Source organism: Lutra lutra, chromosome 9 (genome assembly GCF_902655055.1).
Source record: "Lutra lutra chromosome 9, mLutLut1.2, whole genome shotgun sequence".
NCBI classification, from domain to species: Eukaryota; Metazoa; Chordata; class Mammalia; order Carnivora; family Mustelidae; genus Lutra; species Lutra lutra.
In genome coordinates, this window is record NC_062286.1 from 90,424,115 (window position 1) to 90,441,182 (window position 17,068).

Genomic DNA, 17,068 nt, shown 5'->3' on the forward strand with positions numbered 1-17,068 from the left:
AGGGTATCCCTTTTTTGCTCCTCTTATTAACAAAAGCTGTGGGATATAACCCTGTACTTGCGATATGTATTACAAATATCTTTTCCGATCTGTCACTGACCTTTTCAATTTTCATAAGAGCCCAATTTATCAATCTTGCCTTTATGGTTTCTTCCCTAAACAAAAAGATTAAAAAATCTTTTCACACCCTGAGGCTTAAATAAAATGAATCTAAATTTTTCCCAAGTTCTTTAGGGTTTCAGGTCTTACACATAAGTTTTTATTTAGGCTGTCTTAAAATTACTTTCTAGCACTGTGTGAATCAAGGCAATCTGAACTTTTTCCCAACATCCTTAGCCTACTACTCCGTCAAGGGACATTCAAACATCCATAGTCTGTTTTAGGGGAAATGAAACCCCAAGGGAAAAATTAGAATGTATGAATGGACTAGAGAAGCCAATTTGACAGAGTGAGGAGAAATTACTGAAGGACTAGGGCTGCCTAGCCAGAGTGGAATGGCTGTCTAATAAGAGTGAACGGATTCAGCTACTGCCCTCCCCAGGGCAGTAGTTGCAGGGAGGGGGGTGTTGAGGGAGGGGAGTGTGGTGGTTCAAACAGTGATACAGTCATCAACTGGTCAAACAGTAGACCAATTTCTGCACTGAGTGGGAAACAAAAATAATGATCTTCTAAGGTCTCTTTCAACTCAATTTTATGACTGCATACCTATGAGCAAGGAAATGAGGAAGAAGTATGTGATGTGTTAGAGAATGAAGAATGAGTCATGGAAACTGCATGCTCAGACAAGGGGAAGTAAGGAAAGGCACAACAAAACTGCTAGTTGGTGAAAATAGTTCTTGAAACTAAATCTCAAGGCTTAATTAAATGAAAAGTAGACAGCTTGAATTCCTGGGAGAAGGAGTATGTTCCATGCAGACTAGGAGACAAAAGAGCCAATCAAATTTTAAAAGTCATTTATTTCACCCAGGAAAAGCAAAAGGGAAAAGGAGCTGAAGAAGGGGGAAGGCAAAAGAAACTCAGTAAAAAGACTTAAAATTGAAAAGGAATATCTGAGGAAAAAAAGAATACTGAGGAATCAGGTGAAGACGATCAATACACAACTGCTTTTTAATTGTTCCACAAATGCACACCATACTTACTAAAAGGACTTCCATATTCAGGACAGAAATCCCCAGGCACTGAGGATCAAAAGTGAATAAGTAATATCCTTGCAATTTAAATTATAGTACAGTGAAAAAACAGTCTTTCAGTTTATGAACAGGACACAACGATAGCTCAGGGTATAATGAACCCTGCATGGTCAGAGAAGATACTGCCAAGAAAAGGCTTGAGCAAAGACTTAAGGAGAAATACAAATATTCCTAGCCAATGGGAAAAGAAAATAGAGGAACTGATATGTGCAAAATATGCAAGTATACTTGGAATGGATGGAAAACAGCAGTAAGCTCATTATCATTTAAGCCTAAGGAGGCTTAAGGTTAAATGCAAGGAGGACAGAAAAGATGAGCCTGGACAAGGCAAGGAGGGCAGGGGGCTGAACATCCACTGTGCCTTAAAGTGAAGTCCTGCCCACCTTCAAGTGTCTTGACCTAAGATAATCTGGTAGATGTTACTGTGAGGCAGGAAAGAAAATGAGATAAATCAGAATACGTTTGATGCAATTTTGGAAATGCTGAGTTTAAGGTTCCCCTCTGGATCTCTCAGAGTCTAATCACCCAAATCTTTAGTCAAGTATATAATTAATCTAGGGTAATTTTTTATGATTATTAAAAATACAGTGATAATTCTCATTTCTAAGTTCCACTGATTCTCTAAGACTGGAATTCATCCATATCGGTAATTCTTCTATATTTTAGAGCACTAAAAAACTTAGCCTAACTCACTTAGCCAGTCAGTCTTACTTTTTAGACTGAACATAGTTAATGCTGTATTACTACTAGTAGGCTGCAGTTTAGAAGGTAGTTTTCCATTTTTATAAGTCAGAAAAAGAAATGTTTTTTAAAAAGGGAAAAAGTGGGACACCTGGGTGGCTCAGTGGGTTAAGCCTCTGCCTGCCTCTCTGCCTACTTGTGATCTCTCTCTCTGTCAAATGAATAAATAAATCTTAAAAAAATAAAAAAAATAATTTAAAAAAGGAAAAAGTTGCATATGAAAGTCTATACTGAAATACTATGGGGAATATTATCACAACAATTGGAAGCAATAATTATGAAAATTAAGAGAAATGATATGATGTGAGATTAAATGACAAAATAAGAATTTAAGACTGCATTGACATCATGGTTACAAGTTATTTACATATGAACAAGCATAAAGAGTTTGATTCTTAGAAGGAGGAGAATAAATATTACCTTTTTTAATTGATATCCATTAATAGTATCACTTATATGAACTTAAAGACTGAAAGAAAAAAAAATAAATATTTTTTAAATACCTATAAAAAGGCATTTATTCAACAGATATGTATTGAGTGACTACTACATTACAGGAACTGTCCTAGGTACAGGGGAAGTATAACTTAACAAAATAGAAAAAAGTCCAGGCTATCAGCAAGCTTCCATTCAGTTAGGGGAAGACAGACATAAAGCATATGCTGTGATAATAGGTTCCGTACTATAAGGGTGTCCATTAATGACAGTAAGCCTTAAAGCTCCCACAAATCCCCTCTGGGAAAAGTTTGGTCACACGTAAAATTGGTAAATATTACTATACTCTGACTAAATTAACAAATACATAAGGAAGGCTTAATCCTTCCTAACCTAAGAAAAGCAATGGGCAGAAATCTCTAGGGAACTGTGAAATAAGACACAAGCAATAAATAAGTGAAAAATTTTATTATTCCTCTTTCATCTGTACTAACAAAGAGGAATATTATGCTGTGATGATGCCCTGTTCCTCTGTAGGGCAATCCTTTTTCCTGGGCCATACTCTCCTTTGGTACTATGGACTCTCTAAGGTCCTACAGGATCTGACCACCATCTATCTATCTCTCCAGCTTCATCTTGTTCTTGATGCCCCCACTTTGGGCATGTTTTCAGACACGCCAAAGCTGCATGCCACCACAGGAAGGCGCTTTGCAACTGTTAATCCATCTGCCTGGATACCCTTACCATCCTTGGTCCCATACAAAAGTTCCTCCTTTCAAGGAGCTTAGTGAAGAGGAGGCAATTAAAGAAGAAAGCAGAATATGGTCAATGTTAGGAATGGAAGAGAGAGATGTGATCCAGAGCAGTCAAAGGGATAATGGGGAGAAGGGAAGATTTCCAACAAGGTGCAAACACAATTCAATGGAGAAAGGACAGTCTTTTTTTTTTTAAATGGTGCTGGAACAATTAGACTCCCATATGCAAAAAAAAAAAAAAAAAAAAAAAAAAAAGAAAAAAAAAAAGAAGAAGAAGAAGAAGAAGGAGAAGAAAAAGGAGCCTTGTAGAACCTTGTATCATATATAAAAATTAACTCAAAACAGACTGTAGACCTAAAATTTATGGCCTTAGTTTAGGTTAGACAAAAATGTCTTAGCTACAATACCAGAAGTGTGATCCATAAAGAAAAAATGATAAATTGAATCTAACAAATGAAAAAATTTCTGTTCTTCAAAACACACTATTAAGAGAATGCAAACACAATACACATACTTTGATGACACATTTTTAAGTCATTTATCTCATAAAGGACATATATGAGAAATACATATATATTTAAAACTTGTACAACTCAATAATTATACAAGAACTTAATTTTATAAGTGGGTAAAGTTTTGAACACACACTTCACCAAGAATATAGGGATGGCAAATAAGCATATGACAAGATGCTCAACATCATCAGTCATTAGGTAAAGCCAAATCACGAGATATCACTATATACCTATCAAAATTACTTTTTAAAAAACTGACACCACCAGTAAAGATGCAGAGCAACATGTCATTACTGGTGGAATACAAATTGGTACAAACATTTTGGAAAACAGTTTGACAGTTTCTTAAATTAAATAAACACCATTCCACTCAGCAATCTTACTCCAAGATATCAACCCAGATGAAATAAAAAATTATATTCACATAAAAACCTGTATGTGAATGTAACCAGTAACTTCATTTAAAACTATTAAAACTGGAAACAGCCCAAATGTTCCTCAAATGGAGAAAGAATGAACAAACTCAACTGTGACACATCCATACAATGGAATAATACTCAGCAATAAAAGGAACATAAAACAGGGACAAATCTCAAAAGTATTATATTCAGTGAAAGAAGCCAGCTCAAAAGCTACAGCAATTCCATACATAGGACACTCTGGTAAAGGCAAAACAACAGGGGCAGAAACTGATCAGTGATTGTCAGAGATTAGGAGGAAGACAGCAAAGCATAAGGAATAGGGGGTTGGATGGTTTTATACCTTGATTGTGGTTGCGGATACATAACTGTATGTGTTCATCAAAATTCATGGAACCTTGTATTAAAAAAGGGTAAATTTCAGGGGCGCCTGGGTGGCCTCAGTGGGTTAAAGCTCTGCCTTCGGCTCAGGTCATGATTCCAGGGTCCTGGATCGAGCCCCGCATCGGGCTCTCTGCTCGGCGGGGAGCCTGCTTCCTCCTCTCTCTCTGCCTGCCTCTCTGCCTACTTGTGATCTCTGTCTGTCAAATAAATAAATAAAACCTTAAAAAAAAAAAAAAAGGGTAAATTTCACTACACATATATTATACCTCAACAAAAAAAAGTAATGAAGACATAACAATTTTCTAACTAAACATAAGGAAGCAATACATGGGAAAGCAGTTGCTAACAAAAACTGAGAACATCTGAGGATAAACTAAGTAATTAAGACAACATATCTGTAAGCACAAAAAAAAAGTATACATCAAAATAAGCAAATGCAAAAGGCGATTAAAAATTTTCTCCAACTGTTCAAATTACAACTCAGCATTAGTTCTTTGGCTCTCAGAGTTATGTGGAAACTGTAAACTATATTTCTATTCTATACAACAGAATCTCTGTTACTATACGACAAGCAGCCTATCTTCTCCCAAAACAGAGAGCCCTAGAAATGATCTCAATGGTCCATGTCACAGTAGAGAAGAGTTAACATGACATCAGTATAAATGTACAGCTTATGAAGGCTGTTAGAATTAACTGCTTATAGTGGTAACAGATGCAAACTGCTGGAGCACAAAGTAACTGCCGAAGCCCTGTACGAGGAGGTACAACAACATGAACAAAACAAGATTTCTCTGGGAGCACCTGGGTGGCTCAGTTGGTCAGGCATCTACCTTCGGCTCAGGTCATGATCCTGGAGTCCTGGGATCGAGTCCTGCATCAGACTCCCTGATCAGCAGAATTCTGTTTCTCCCTCTTGTCGCTCACCCCACTCCTGCCTGCTCTCTCTCTCTCTCTCTCTGCCTCTCTCAAGTGAATAAATAAAATCTTTAAAAAACAAACAAAAAACAAGATTTTCTCAACAAATTTGAGAAAGTTAACGCTCCCTCCCTCCCAAAATGGAGTAAGAGTACTTAGCGCTGGGTTAGCAAATAAATGTGGTAATACAACCAAAGACTTGTCATAGTGAATGCACTTTAGCATTGGTAGCATTCAATTATGCTGGTGGATATACTCAAGCAGCAAAGGAGAAATCCATATAAAATATATCTAGAGGGGCAACCTGGCTGGCTCAATCGGTTAAGGTCCAACTCTTGCTTTCCATGGTCTCAGTCACGGAATCCCAAGCCTAAGCCCAGTTGGGCTCCATGTCAGCACAGAGTCTGTCTGAGATCTCTTTCCTCTCTCTGCCCCTCCTGTTCATGTTCTCTCTCTCTCTTGTAAACAAATAAATACATCTTTAGCTAAAAATTTAAAAACTATCCTGAATACTTTAACGTTTGCAAATATCTTTAGAGCTTACTAGGCCACTAAAAGAAATAAAAATATGTCCAAAGAAATTGGAAGTAATGGCTAAATTTATCTTTAGTTTTTACAACTATACCTCAAAAATTGAAGGGAATTTTCATGATTAGTCCATATAATTAAAAGGCATCTCATGTTATTTTAAGATTGAATATACAGACTGAGTCTGAAATACCAAATCTTCCTCCTACCTAAAGTATCTAGTAGCCAGTTCTTCTAATCTATGGCCATCTCTTCCTTTAATATTAGCTCAATATTGAGCTTTTGCAAAGTCTTCACTATATAACTTAAACTAGTACAAATCATAATCTTACTAATAGGTTTTATTTTCCAAAAGTTCATTTTAGTAATAAGCTTTTTGAATTTAGAATACAGTTTCCATTAGAAACAATATTATAAATGGAGTTCAGGTCCGGAGTAGGTTCACAAATGCCTCATTTATTTACCTATGATATACAAACAATTATAGTCGAGATTAAGTTTTCAAATCCAGCAGCTACACCAAGAAAAAAGCATATTTGTGCCCTCTTCCTAGAAAGACCAACTCTAGATCATGTATTCATAATGGAGATATTACCTAACCCACAGAAAGGTGGTAGATATCAGTTCTTGGGGCATGAAAAACCCCAAATTCAGTGGTCTGTAGCCCTCCAAGCTCAACCTACCTAAAAGAATTATTCTTTGGTATTGAATTCCTCTATCAGGGAGAACTTAAAGTTATTTGGTTAATTAGAATAATTAATTTTAAGAGATTAATTAAATCTATAACTAAACTTGATTTAAATTTAATTTTTCTCCTTAAGGGGCAATGATGAAAATAAAAGGTAGAGAAATACCACTCTAGATAAACCTTGAAACAAGCTATGTTTGCCACTTGTCTTTTTCCACCTTGCTTTTGCAGCACTCTCCCATGCTGTTCTGCCCACTCTAGTCTCTTCCCCAGTCTGGCCCCAAATCAAAACTGCTCAGCTGTATTCACTCCTAATGGATTACCTTTCTGGATTCCATTAGGTATTAGGCATTAGGAAAGTGACCCACTGCCTTTCCAGAGCTAGCTATACTTCACAAGAGAAGAAAAGACTTTTAATAAGTGGATTTCATGCAGTATAATGGGAAAATAATGAAGATCATATAGGTGTGGGATAATTCAGTGTCTCTTGTTTTTGAAGCCCTGACTCACTGCTCTGCAGACTGAGCAGTACTAGCTACGAATTTTCAAACGGGAAAATATCTCATCCATGTATATAGGACTACCCTAGTTAACAACTCCTCTTAAAACAAAGCTCCTTTATTAAAAAGGCATCATTTATTTTCAAAAATCAATCAAGTGATTCTGGCTTAATCCACAGCTCAAAGTAATATTCTAGCTAAAGAGTATACATACAACTAGGCAAACTATTGCTATGCACTACTTATATTTGTCTATTAAAAAAACAGCATACAGATGACTCACAAAATATCTTTCTACACATATCAGAACAATAGGACTCCTTGGTGTCTCTATAAGCATAGCCCACACAGAGAGTAGGATAAACTTGACCTGGTTCTTAAGAGGAGAAGGGAAAGAAGATCTGAGATGTCTGATGATTCTCCCATGTTCTCTTTGGTAAACTCCTTGGTCATGTGACACTAGGATGCCTAAAACTAGCTGGAAGGGGCTGAGGCATCCATCATACCTGGCAAGGACTTGTAGAGTTGGGTCATCCTCCTGGCTCAACCCCACATCCAAATCTCAAGCACAAACTGTCTCTTCTCCTTTCCCTTAACTATAGCCCTTCTTCCTATGTACATATTACCTTGTTAAAGATACAGCATCATTTTAGTTTATATTTCAATTTAATACATTACCCTGATCTGACACCCCGGAAAAAAACCCTAGGCCTCCTATATAAGTTCTACTTCTGGTCATAAGGTTTTTGGAACACAACTTTTGTTAACTAAATGATTACTATGCAATCTCTACTATACTGATGTATACCTTTCTGTCAGTTGTCTCAGGCCTAGATATCAGAGTACATAGGACTCTTTTTTTTTTTTAAGATTTCATTTATTTATTTGACAGAGAGATCACAAGTAGGGGGAGAGACAGACAGAGAGAAGGGGGGGGGGGGGAAGAAGGCTCCCTGCTAAACAGAGAGCCGGATACGGGAATCGATCCCCAGGATCCTGGGATCAGGACCTGAGCTGAAGGCAGAGGCTTAACCCACTGAGCCACCCAGGTGCCCAAGAGTACATAGGATTCTTAGATGGAGAAGATTGGGACAGCCTTAAATGGAACATGGCTCTATAGCCTTAGCTCTCCCCTATTCTTATCAGAGAAACTACCACCTTCTCTCACTTGAGTCTCCAAGCATCTTCCCTTGTAACAGAAGTAGGCATGAAATTCTAAAGCCTGGGGTCATTCTCCTCAGTTTATATCTCCCCAAGGGTGAATTTCAAAAATCTTTCACATGCTGTTTGATTTACCTTCCCTTCTAGTCTCAATACCCAGTCCCCTTTTTAAAAATTTGCTCTGACAATTGTTTACTCCAGAATTTAAAACTATCTTAGTGTCTGATAAAAACAGACTGAAAGAAATCTGAAAATTCTAGAATTCCCAATGTAGTCAATTCATGTTTACTGAGAGAATATGGTAACCACGTTTCTCCAAAACACAGAGTCTAAAGGGATCATGGTACTTAGATAATTGGTACTATCACAGAAAATCCAGGACTCAAGACTTTTCTAAGCAGTAAAACTATAATCACACACCTTCATTTGTCTATGATAATAAGGTTTGTAGCTAGCCATAGGGAAACCTATACATTTGATGTGACATTATTTAAGCAAATAAGGAAAAGGGGAGTGCCAAAATTATAATTCTGAACAACTTTAAGACTAGCAAACAAATTCACCTTCAAAATGTCATGTTCTGGAATAAACTGTTTCAGCTAAATTTTCATTGAAAAATCTCAAGCCTTGCTGAGAAAAACAAAGGAAGAAGTTAATTTCAAATTAGTGTAACTGCCAAAGACAAATTTGAAAGATAGGAAGGATATTAGAGCAAAATATGTACATTTACTACAAGTAATACTAACAGAGCCTGTGTTACAGTCTACAAAATCATTTTTATTTTAAAGGTATTTAAAATGAGTTTTTAATCTTTTATTTATGTTACTGAGACTATAAGAAATGTGATTCCTATTTCCATGATCTTTAAATCAGTAGTAGATACAAGTCTTAAAAGTGTTAAGTAAAGGGATACCTGGGAGGCTCAGTTGGTTAAGCAGCTGCCTTCGGCTCAGGTCATGATCCCGGCGTCCTGGGATCGAGTCCACATCGGGCTCCTTGCTCATCGGGGAGCCTGCTTCTCCCTCTGCCTCTGCCTGCCATTCTGTCTGCCTGTGCTTGCTCTCTCTCCCCCTCTCTCTCTGACAAATAAATAAATAAAATCTTTAAAAAAAAAAACAACTAAAAAAAAAAAGTGTTAAGTAAATTTTTGAAATAAAGCATCATTTAAATCAAACTTCCTTCCAGAATGAGAAGAAAGTGTAAAAATCAAAGTTCTCATTGAGAGAGCTTTAAAAATCAGGTATTTTTATCAGGAGTACTTAAAATCTTAAGCAGAGAAAATTAGATTTAATATGGCTAAAAATGGGGGTTGATACATACTCTTGAAGAGAGGACATCTATTCTGTAGCAAAACATAAAATTTTAGGGGCGCCTGGGTGGCTCAGTGGGTTAAAGCCTCTGCCTTCAGCTCAGGTCATGACCTCAGGGTCCTGGGATCTAGCCCCAAATTGGGCTCTCTGCTCCATGGGAAGCCTGCTTCCTCCCCTCTCTCTGCCTGCCTCTCTACCTACTTGTGATCTCTGTCTGTCAAATAAATAAATAAAATCTTTAAAAAAAAAAATCATAAAATTTTAAAAGCACTGTTCTTCCTCTTCTCCCACACACTAAAATACATAACATACATACATACGTAAATACATACATATGTACATACCAATACAATAAGTAGTCTGGGACTATGTTAGATCAAAACCAGTCTGGGAATGTCTGAAAGGTATGACATTATCTGTGTCTAGCCAGGTGGAAGATGGAGCTTCATGAAAGCATAAATGTAGACCAAGAAATAGCTCTTGGCTGCCTGTAAGAATTTATAATTTCTGCATTTAACATTTAACAAGAATAAAACTATTCAAGGTGAACTTATTTTCCATATAAAGAGTAATCAACATCCATCCTCAACAACATATAATCATGGCTATGAAGGATACAAAGAATATTACAGATTGCTCTTCCTGAAGACAGATCATTTAATAGAGGGGGAAAATGCAAGACTCATTAAAACTTAGTTGAATGCAGGGGCGCCTGGGTGGCTCTGTGATTAAGGCCTCTGCCTTCAGCTCAGGTCCTGATCCCAGAGTCCTGGGATCAAGCCTCACATCGGGCTCTCTGCTCAGCAGGGAGCCTGCCTCCTCCTCCTCTCTCTCTCTGCCTGCCTCTCTGCCTTGAATGCAAAAAGTTAAGCAATAATACAAAACTTAAGTTAGGAGGTATTACAAGGTAGCATCTAACTAAGTGGCAAATGAGCAGTACGACAGATTGTTAAAGATTAGGATTCTCTGGGAAAACTTCAGAGAAGGTGGGACAGAAACCGGGTATTTCATTATCCTGTAATGATTATAGGATCTGGATCAGTGGAAAGAAGGATGTCTCTCCAGAAATACAACAAGGCATTGAGGTAGTAATTAATTTCAGGACATGAAAGTAAAGAATTATGAATCACAACTTCAAAATAGAAAATACAACAAATGAGGAAAGACTCTACGATACAAACATTATCTTCAGTGAAGGATAACTAAAATAAAACATAAATGAGTTCAGAAGCATTACAGCTGAAAGAGGAAATCACAAATGCAGATAAGAGTTGAAAAAAATTCAGATACCATTTAAAAGCTTTGGTAAGGATAATCTAGAAAAGTGGGAAATTCTAAGAGCTTTTCTCAGGAGGCAACAAAAGGCAGTCAACATTATTTCAAGATCTACTATTGCAATCAGCAATAATAATTATACCGTCAAGATCTCTTAAATGATAGCACTTACGCAATTACTAATAGGGGACATGCTGGAGACAGTGGTGAAACAATATGGCCAAGAGCAGATCTCACCATCACCAGTTGTAATTCCTTGAGCAAAATACGAAACTTGCCTGAATCTTGATATTTTCCTCTCTTAAAAAAAAAGTCTGAAAACCTGAGTACTAAGTGAAATTTAATATAGCTCTTTATAAAATAAATATAGAATGAAAACGAAAACACAACATCCCCAAATTTGTGGGACACAGCTAAAGCCGTGCTCTAAGGGAAATTCATAAAACGAAGCCCATATGTATTACAAAGGAAGAAAAGTCTCAAATCTTTTAAAAAGATCTAAAGTCTTCTCTCGAAAACTTAGAAAAGGAAAAACAAAATAAATAAAGAAGAAGCAAAAAAAAAAAAAAAAGGAAATAAAGGTAAAACCAGAAATGTTATATTTAAAATAAGACAATAGAGAAAAATCAATAAACTAAAGCTGGTTCTTTGAAAAGACAAATAAAACTGACAAACTTCTAGCAAGATGAACCAAGAAAGGCAGAAGACACAAATTAACCTTATCAAGAATGTTACAGGGAATATCATTACAGACCCTGAAGATATCAAAATGATAATAACGGGAATATTATGAGCAACTCTACACATATAAATTTGACATCTTGGAAGGAATGGATCACAAAACCACCCATTAACAAAATTCACTCAGTAAGAAATAATATTAATAGCCACATAAATACTAAGGAAATTAAATTTGCAAGTTTAAAGCTCTAAAAAAGAAACCTCCAGGTCCCAATGGTTTCACTGAAGGCTAGCAAACATTTAAGGAAGAATTAACAATTCTATACAATCGCTTCTAGAAAAAAAAAAAGGAGGGAACACTTCTCAATTAATTTTATGAAGTTATTACTCTGATACCAGACAAAGACAATACCAAAAACCTAAAGAACAATATACCTCATGAACTGATAAAACATCTACAAAAAAAAAAATCTACATCTGTGACAGAAGACTGAATGCCTTCCTCTAAACAACACAAACAAAGCAAGGACATTTATTCTTACCACTCTTATTCAAATAATGCTACAAATCCTAAGCAGCACAAATGAAGCAGCAAGAAAAGGCAAACAGACTAGAAAGAAAGAAATAAAACTGTCACTATGTGTTAAATGATACAATTTTCTATGAAGACCATCCCAAGGTATCTACTAGGAATCCCAATTCCAAGAATAAATGAATTCAGCAAGGTCAAAGGACACATGATAAACATACAGAAATCAACTGTATTTCTACATGTTAAAAATGAATATGTGGATGATGAAATTAAAATATAACTTAAATTGCTTAAAAAATGAAATGGGTGTAAATCTAACATGCAAGACTTGTATGCTGAAAGCTACATAATGCTGATGGAAGAAATGAAAGAAAATATAAAGAAATGGGGAGAGAGGGGTGCCTGGGTGGCTCAGTGGGTTAGGCCTCTGCCTTCGGCTCAAGTCATGATCCCAGGGTCCTGGGATCAAGCCCCGCATCGGGCTCTCTGCTCATCGGGGAGCCTGTTTCCTCCTCTCTCTCAGCCTGCCTCTCTGCCTGCTTGTTATCTCTGTCAAATAAATAAAATCTTTAAAAAAAAAAAAAGAAAGAAAGAAAGAAAGAAATGGGAAGAGATACCATGTCTGCAAGTTGGAAGACTCAACATACTAGAGATTTCAATTATCCTTAAATTGATACACAGATATAATGTAATCCCTATCAAAATCCAAACAAAATTCTTTGTAGATATAGACCAGACTATTCTAAAATTTATAATGAAAGGCAAAGATACTAGAATAACCAAAATAATTTTGAAAAAAACAAGAATAGGGGCGCCTGGGTGGCTTAGTCAACTAAGCATCTGCCTTTGGCTCAGGTCATGATCCCAGGGTCCTCCGACGGAGCCCCGTGTCAGGTTCCCTGCTCGGAGATAGCTCTGTCTCTTTCAAATAAATAAAATAAATTTTAGGGGCGTCTGGGTGGCTCAGTGGGTTAAGCCTCTGCCTTCAGCTCAGGTCATGATCCCAGAGTCCTGGGATCAAGCTCCGCATCGCTCTCTCTGCTCAGCGGGGAGCCTGCTTCCTCCTCTCTCTCTTTCTCTCTGCCTGCCTTTTTGCCTACTTGTGATCTCTGTCTGTCAAATAAATAAATAAAATCTAAAAAAAAAAAAATGGGTCACGGGCTTAAATGTAAAATAATAAACTTTAAAACTTTTAGGAAAAAGATGAGAAAATGTTTGGGATCTAGGATTAGGCAAAGAGTTCTATAACTTCACACCAAAAGAATAATCCATTGGAGGAAAAATTGTTAAAATGGATTTCATCAAAATTAAAAACGTATGCTCTGCAAAGGAGTCTTTTAAGAGGACAAGAAACAAAGCAATAGGCTAAGAGAAAAGATTTGCAAACTACATGTCAAGAAAGGACAGGCACCAGACATATATCTAACAAAGGAAAAAAAAAAACCTCTAAAATCAACAGTAAAAAAATCCAGTTAGCAAATGGGCTAAAGAAATGAAGAGACATGTGCTGTGAAGAGCAGTAGGTGTTAGAGGCAACTAATGAATTGTTGAACACTACATCAAAAACTAATGAACTAAAACTAATATGTTGGCTAACTGAACGTCATAAAAAAAAAAGGAAAAAAAAAGAAATGAGACATTTCACTGAAGAGGACATGCAGATAATAAATAAGCCCATGAAAAGATGCTAAACATCATTAACCATCATGCAAACGCAAATTAAATTAAAACCAGATACCTGCATAATACATAATACACTATACATAATACATATCTTTTTTTTTAAAGATTTTATTTATTTATTTGACAGAGAGAAATCACAAGTAAGCAGAGAGGCAGGCAGAGAGAGAGGAGGAGGCTCCCTGCTGAGCAGAAAGCCCGATGTGGGGCTCAAACCCAGGACCTGGGATCATGACCTGAGCCGAAGGCAGCGGCTTAACCCACTGAGCCACCCAGGCGCCCCATACATAATACATATCTATACATATCTACCAAAATGTCTAAATAAAAAATAGGAACACTAAATGCTGATGGGGATGCGGGGAGACTGACCCCACATACATTGCTGGTGGGAATGTAAAATGGCGCAGAAACTCTGGAAAGCAGGTTTTTTTTAAAAGATTTTTATTTATTTATTTATTTATTTATTTGACAGACAGAGATCACAAGTAGGCAGAGAAGCAGGCAGAGAGGAGGAAGCAGGCTCCCTGCCGAGCAGAGAGCCCGATGTGGGGCTCTAACCCAGGACCCTGGGATCATGACCTGAGCCGAAGGCAGAGGCTTTAACCCACTGAGCCACCCAGGCGCCCCATGGAAAGCAGTTTTAACAGTTTCTCATCAAAACTAAGCATGCAGGACAGTGGGTGGCTCAGGCAGTTAAGTGTCTGCCTTCAGCTCAGGTCATGATCCCAGGGCCTGGGATGGAGTCTGGCATCAGGCTCCTTGCTCAGCGGGGAGCCTGCTTCTCCCTCTGTCTGCTGCTCTCCCTGCTCGCGCGCTCTCTCTCTCTCTCTAACAAATAAAATCTTAAAAACAAAAACAAAAACACCTAATAAACATGCAACCGCCATGTGAACCAGCAACTATACTCCTGGGCATTTATCCCAGAGAAATGAAGACTTATGTTACATGACATGTTACTGTACTGCAATGTTTATAGCAACATTATTCATAGTAGCCCAACAATGGAAACAACTAAGTGTTCCTCAAACAAAGTGTGATACATCCATACCACTGAATACTACTCAGCAATTAAAAGGCACAAACTAATGACATGCAACCACCTGGATGAAATCTCCAGAGAATTTTGCTCTATGAAAAAAATCCAATCCAAAAAGGTTAGGTACCCTGTGATTCTGTTATATAGCAGTCTTGAAATGAGAAAAGTATAGAAACAAAAAACAGATTAGTGGTTGTCAGGGGTTAAGGTGGAAGTAGTATAGAAATGAAGTGGATGTGGTATAAATGGACAACCTGAGGAATCCTGTGGTAATGGCAAGTTCTCTATATTCTCAGTATCAATGGCAATGCCCTGGTTGTGGTCTTGTACTATAGTTTTGCAAGATGTTATTACTGAAGAAAACTGGATAAACAGTACAGGGGATTTCTATTATTTACCAACTGCACGATTACATCTGAATCCTCAATTACCTCAAAATAAAAGGTTTAATTAGAAAATAAACGTAGCATTATTGCAAAATAAGTACACCAACTCACAAGAAATACAAAACCAATTAAATAAAGTGCTCTCTTTAGCTCAAGTTTAATTCTGAAGATCATTCTGAATCTGTTTATAAAACACAATTTCCTCATCTATATACCCACACCAAGGAACGGTAACACAGTTCAGACAGAAAAACAGAGTTCTCTGAACACGTAATAAAAGTGCAAAGAGATCTTGGGCTGTATCAGGGAGAAAAATCCTTACCCAGGCTCTATCAAAGAAGCTGGCTGTATAACTTCCACACATCACCTTACCTCTAAGGCTACAATCTGAAGTCTGTTCCTACTACCTAACTCAGGAGACTGCTTAGACCAGTAGTTCCCAAACGTCCTGGTCTCAGGCCCCCAAAGAGCTTTCACTTACCTGGATTACAACCATTAATATTTACAGTATTAGTAATTAAAAGAACTTTTTTAAAAGACAGGTACACACATTAGGCTTCAGAAAGGTGAGGTCATCCCACCTCACATAGTCTCTGGGAAACTCAATGTATACTTAGAAAGAGGGTGAAAAGGGCAAATAACTCCTGGGTATTGTTATGAAAATAACCGTGACCACACTTTGAGAACCACTGGCTTACTATCAAATGAGGTAAATATTTAAATGATTTTTTAAAAGTATAAAACATTGAACAAATCATTGAACAAAACATACATTCTTTTATGTTCAAGGCTGCCAAGCCAAAAAAAAAAAAAAAAAAAGCTCAAATCCTAATGGAGGACAACTAGGACAAGAGCACAGTTGGTAAAGAGAGGGAGCTTCTTCAAAGTCCAAGAAAGCTGGGCTCCAGTGAGTATAGTCAGGAAAGAGTGTACAACCGTAAACTACTATACTACTGTTGGACTGATCCGCTCCGCACGTCCAAAACCGTTATGAAAATGATGGACCCACAATCACGGTTTCAGATTTAACTTTGGGCGAGACAGGGAAGCAGTTGCAAAACTTCCAGCCACTCCAGCACCGAGCTCTCGGCGAGCTGTGGGGGTCCGCCCCGGGCCCCGCTTCTGGGGGCGAGGGACGGCCCCGCCCGGCATCTCCCGCGCTACCGCAAGAGAAAGAGAACCCCTCCTCCCCAGCCGCGTCGGACCAGCCGGCCGCGGGAGGCCGGGGAGGACCAGGAGAGTGGGCAGTAGCGCCTGAGGAGGGGCGGGGCTCACAATCTCCGCCTGGACTGGCCACGGCCAGGACTGGGCTGCGAGCTCCAAGCTCCGAGCCCCGCGCTGAGGAAATTACGCTGTGACCCCGGGAAACGCGGGGCGGGGGTCCTGGGAGTCGGGCCCTGGGGAAGCAGGCAGTGCTGGGCAGCAGAGGAGGCGTGAGGGGTCGACCGAGACTCACCAGGTGCCGCGCCACCTCAGAGGTCATGGTCCCGAGCGAGAGCTGAACGAAGGCGGGGCGTCCCAGCGAAGCAGGGGGTCTCAGCCCCGGCCTCTGATCAGAGGGTCCAGAACACGAACCGAGCAAAGTGGGGCCGGGAAGGGTGGAACGCGCGGGGCACAGGCCGGAGGCGGGTATAACGGGCGGGGCCAGCCTCCGCGGGGGGAGGGGGCGGTATTATTGGGGGGGGCGTCCAGGAAAAGGGGAGGAGCCAAGCCAAGTGGCCTCAGTGACGCGAGGGCGCGGAGCGGGAGGGCGGAGGCCCCATGAGGCAGAGCGCGCGCCATTAGCTGCACAAAATCGTTACGCGCGCGCGCGAAGCGAGTTTCTCAGAAGAGTGCCCCTCGACGTCTCAGAGAACGACAAATCCATGCAGGGAGAGGGTGACTGGAGGAGGTTCGGGAGAAGATGCGAGGAAACAAATCTCCTCCGCCAGCGG

General features: G+C 38.8%; 1 protein-coding gene across 2 annotated transcripts in view; it reads right to left on the reverse strand.

Moving 5' to 3' along the window:
* SEPTIN10 (septin 10) overlaps positions 1-16,713 on the reverse strand; it is a 67,081-nt gene extending 50,368 nt beyond the window's left edge. For both annotated transcript variants that reach the window (XM_047745220.1, XM_047745219.1), the window contains exon 1: positions 16,591-16,713. In XM_047745220.1, the coding sequence (XP_047601176.1) occupies positions 16,591-16,617 (27 nt within the window). In that variant the 5' untranslated portion in view covers positions 16,618-16,713. The remainder of the gene's footprint in view (positions 1-16,590) is intronic.
* Between the last annotated feature and the right edge of the window lie 355 nt (positions 16,714-17,068).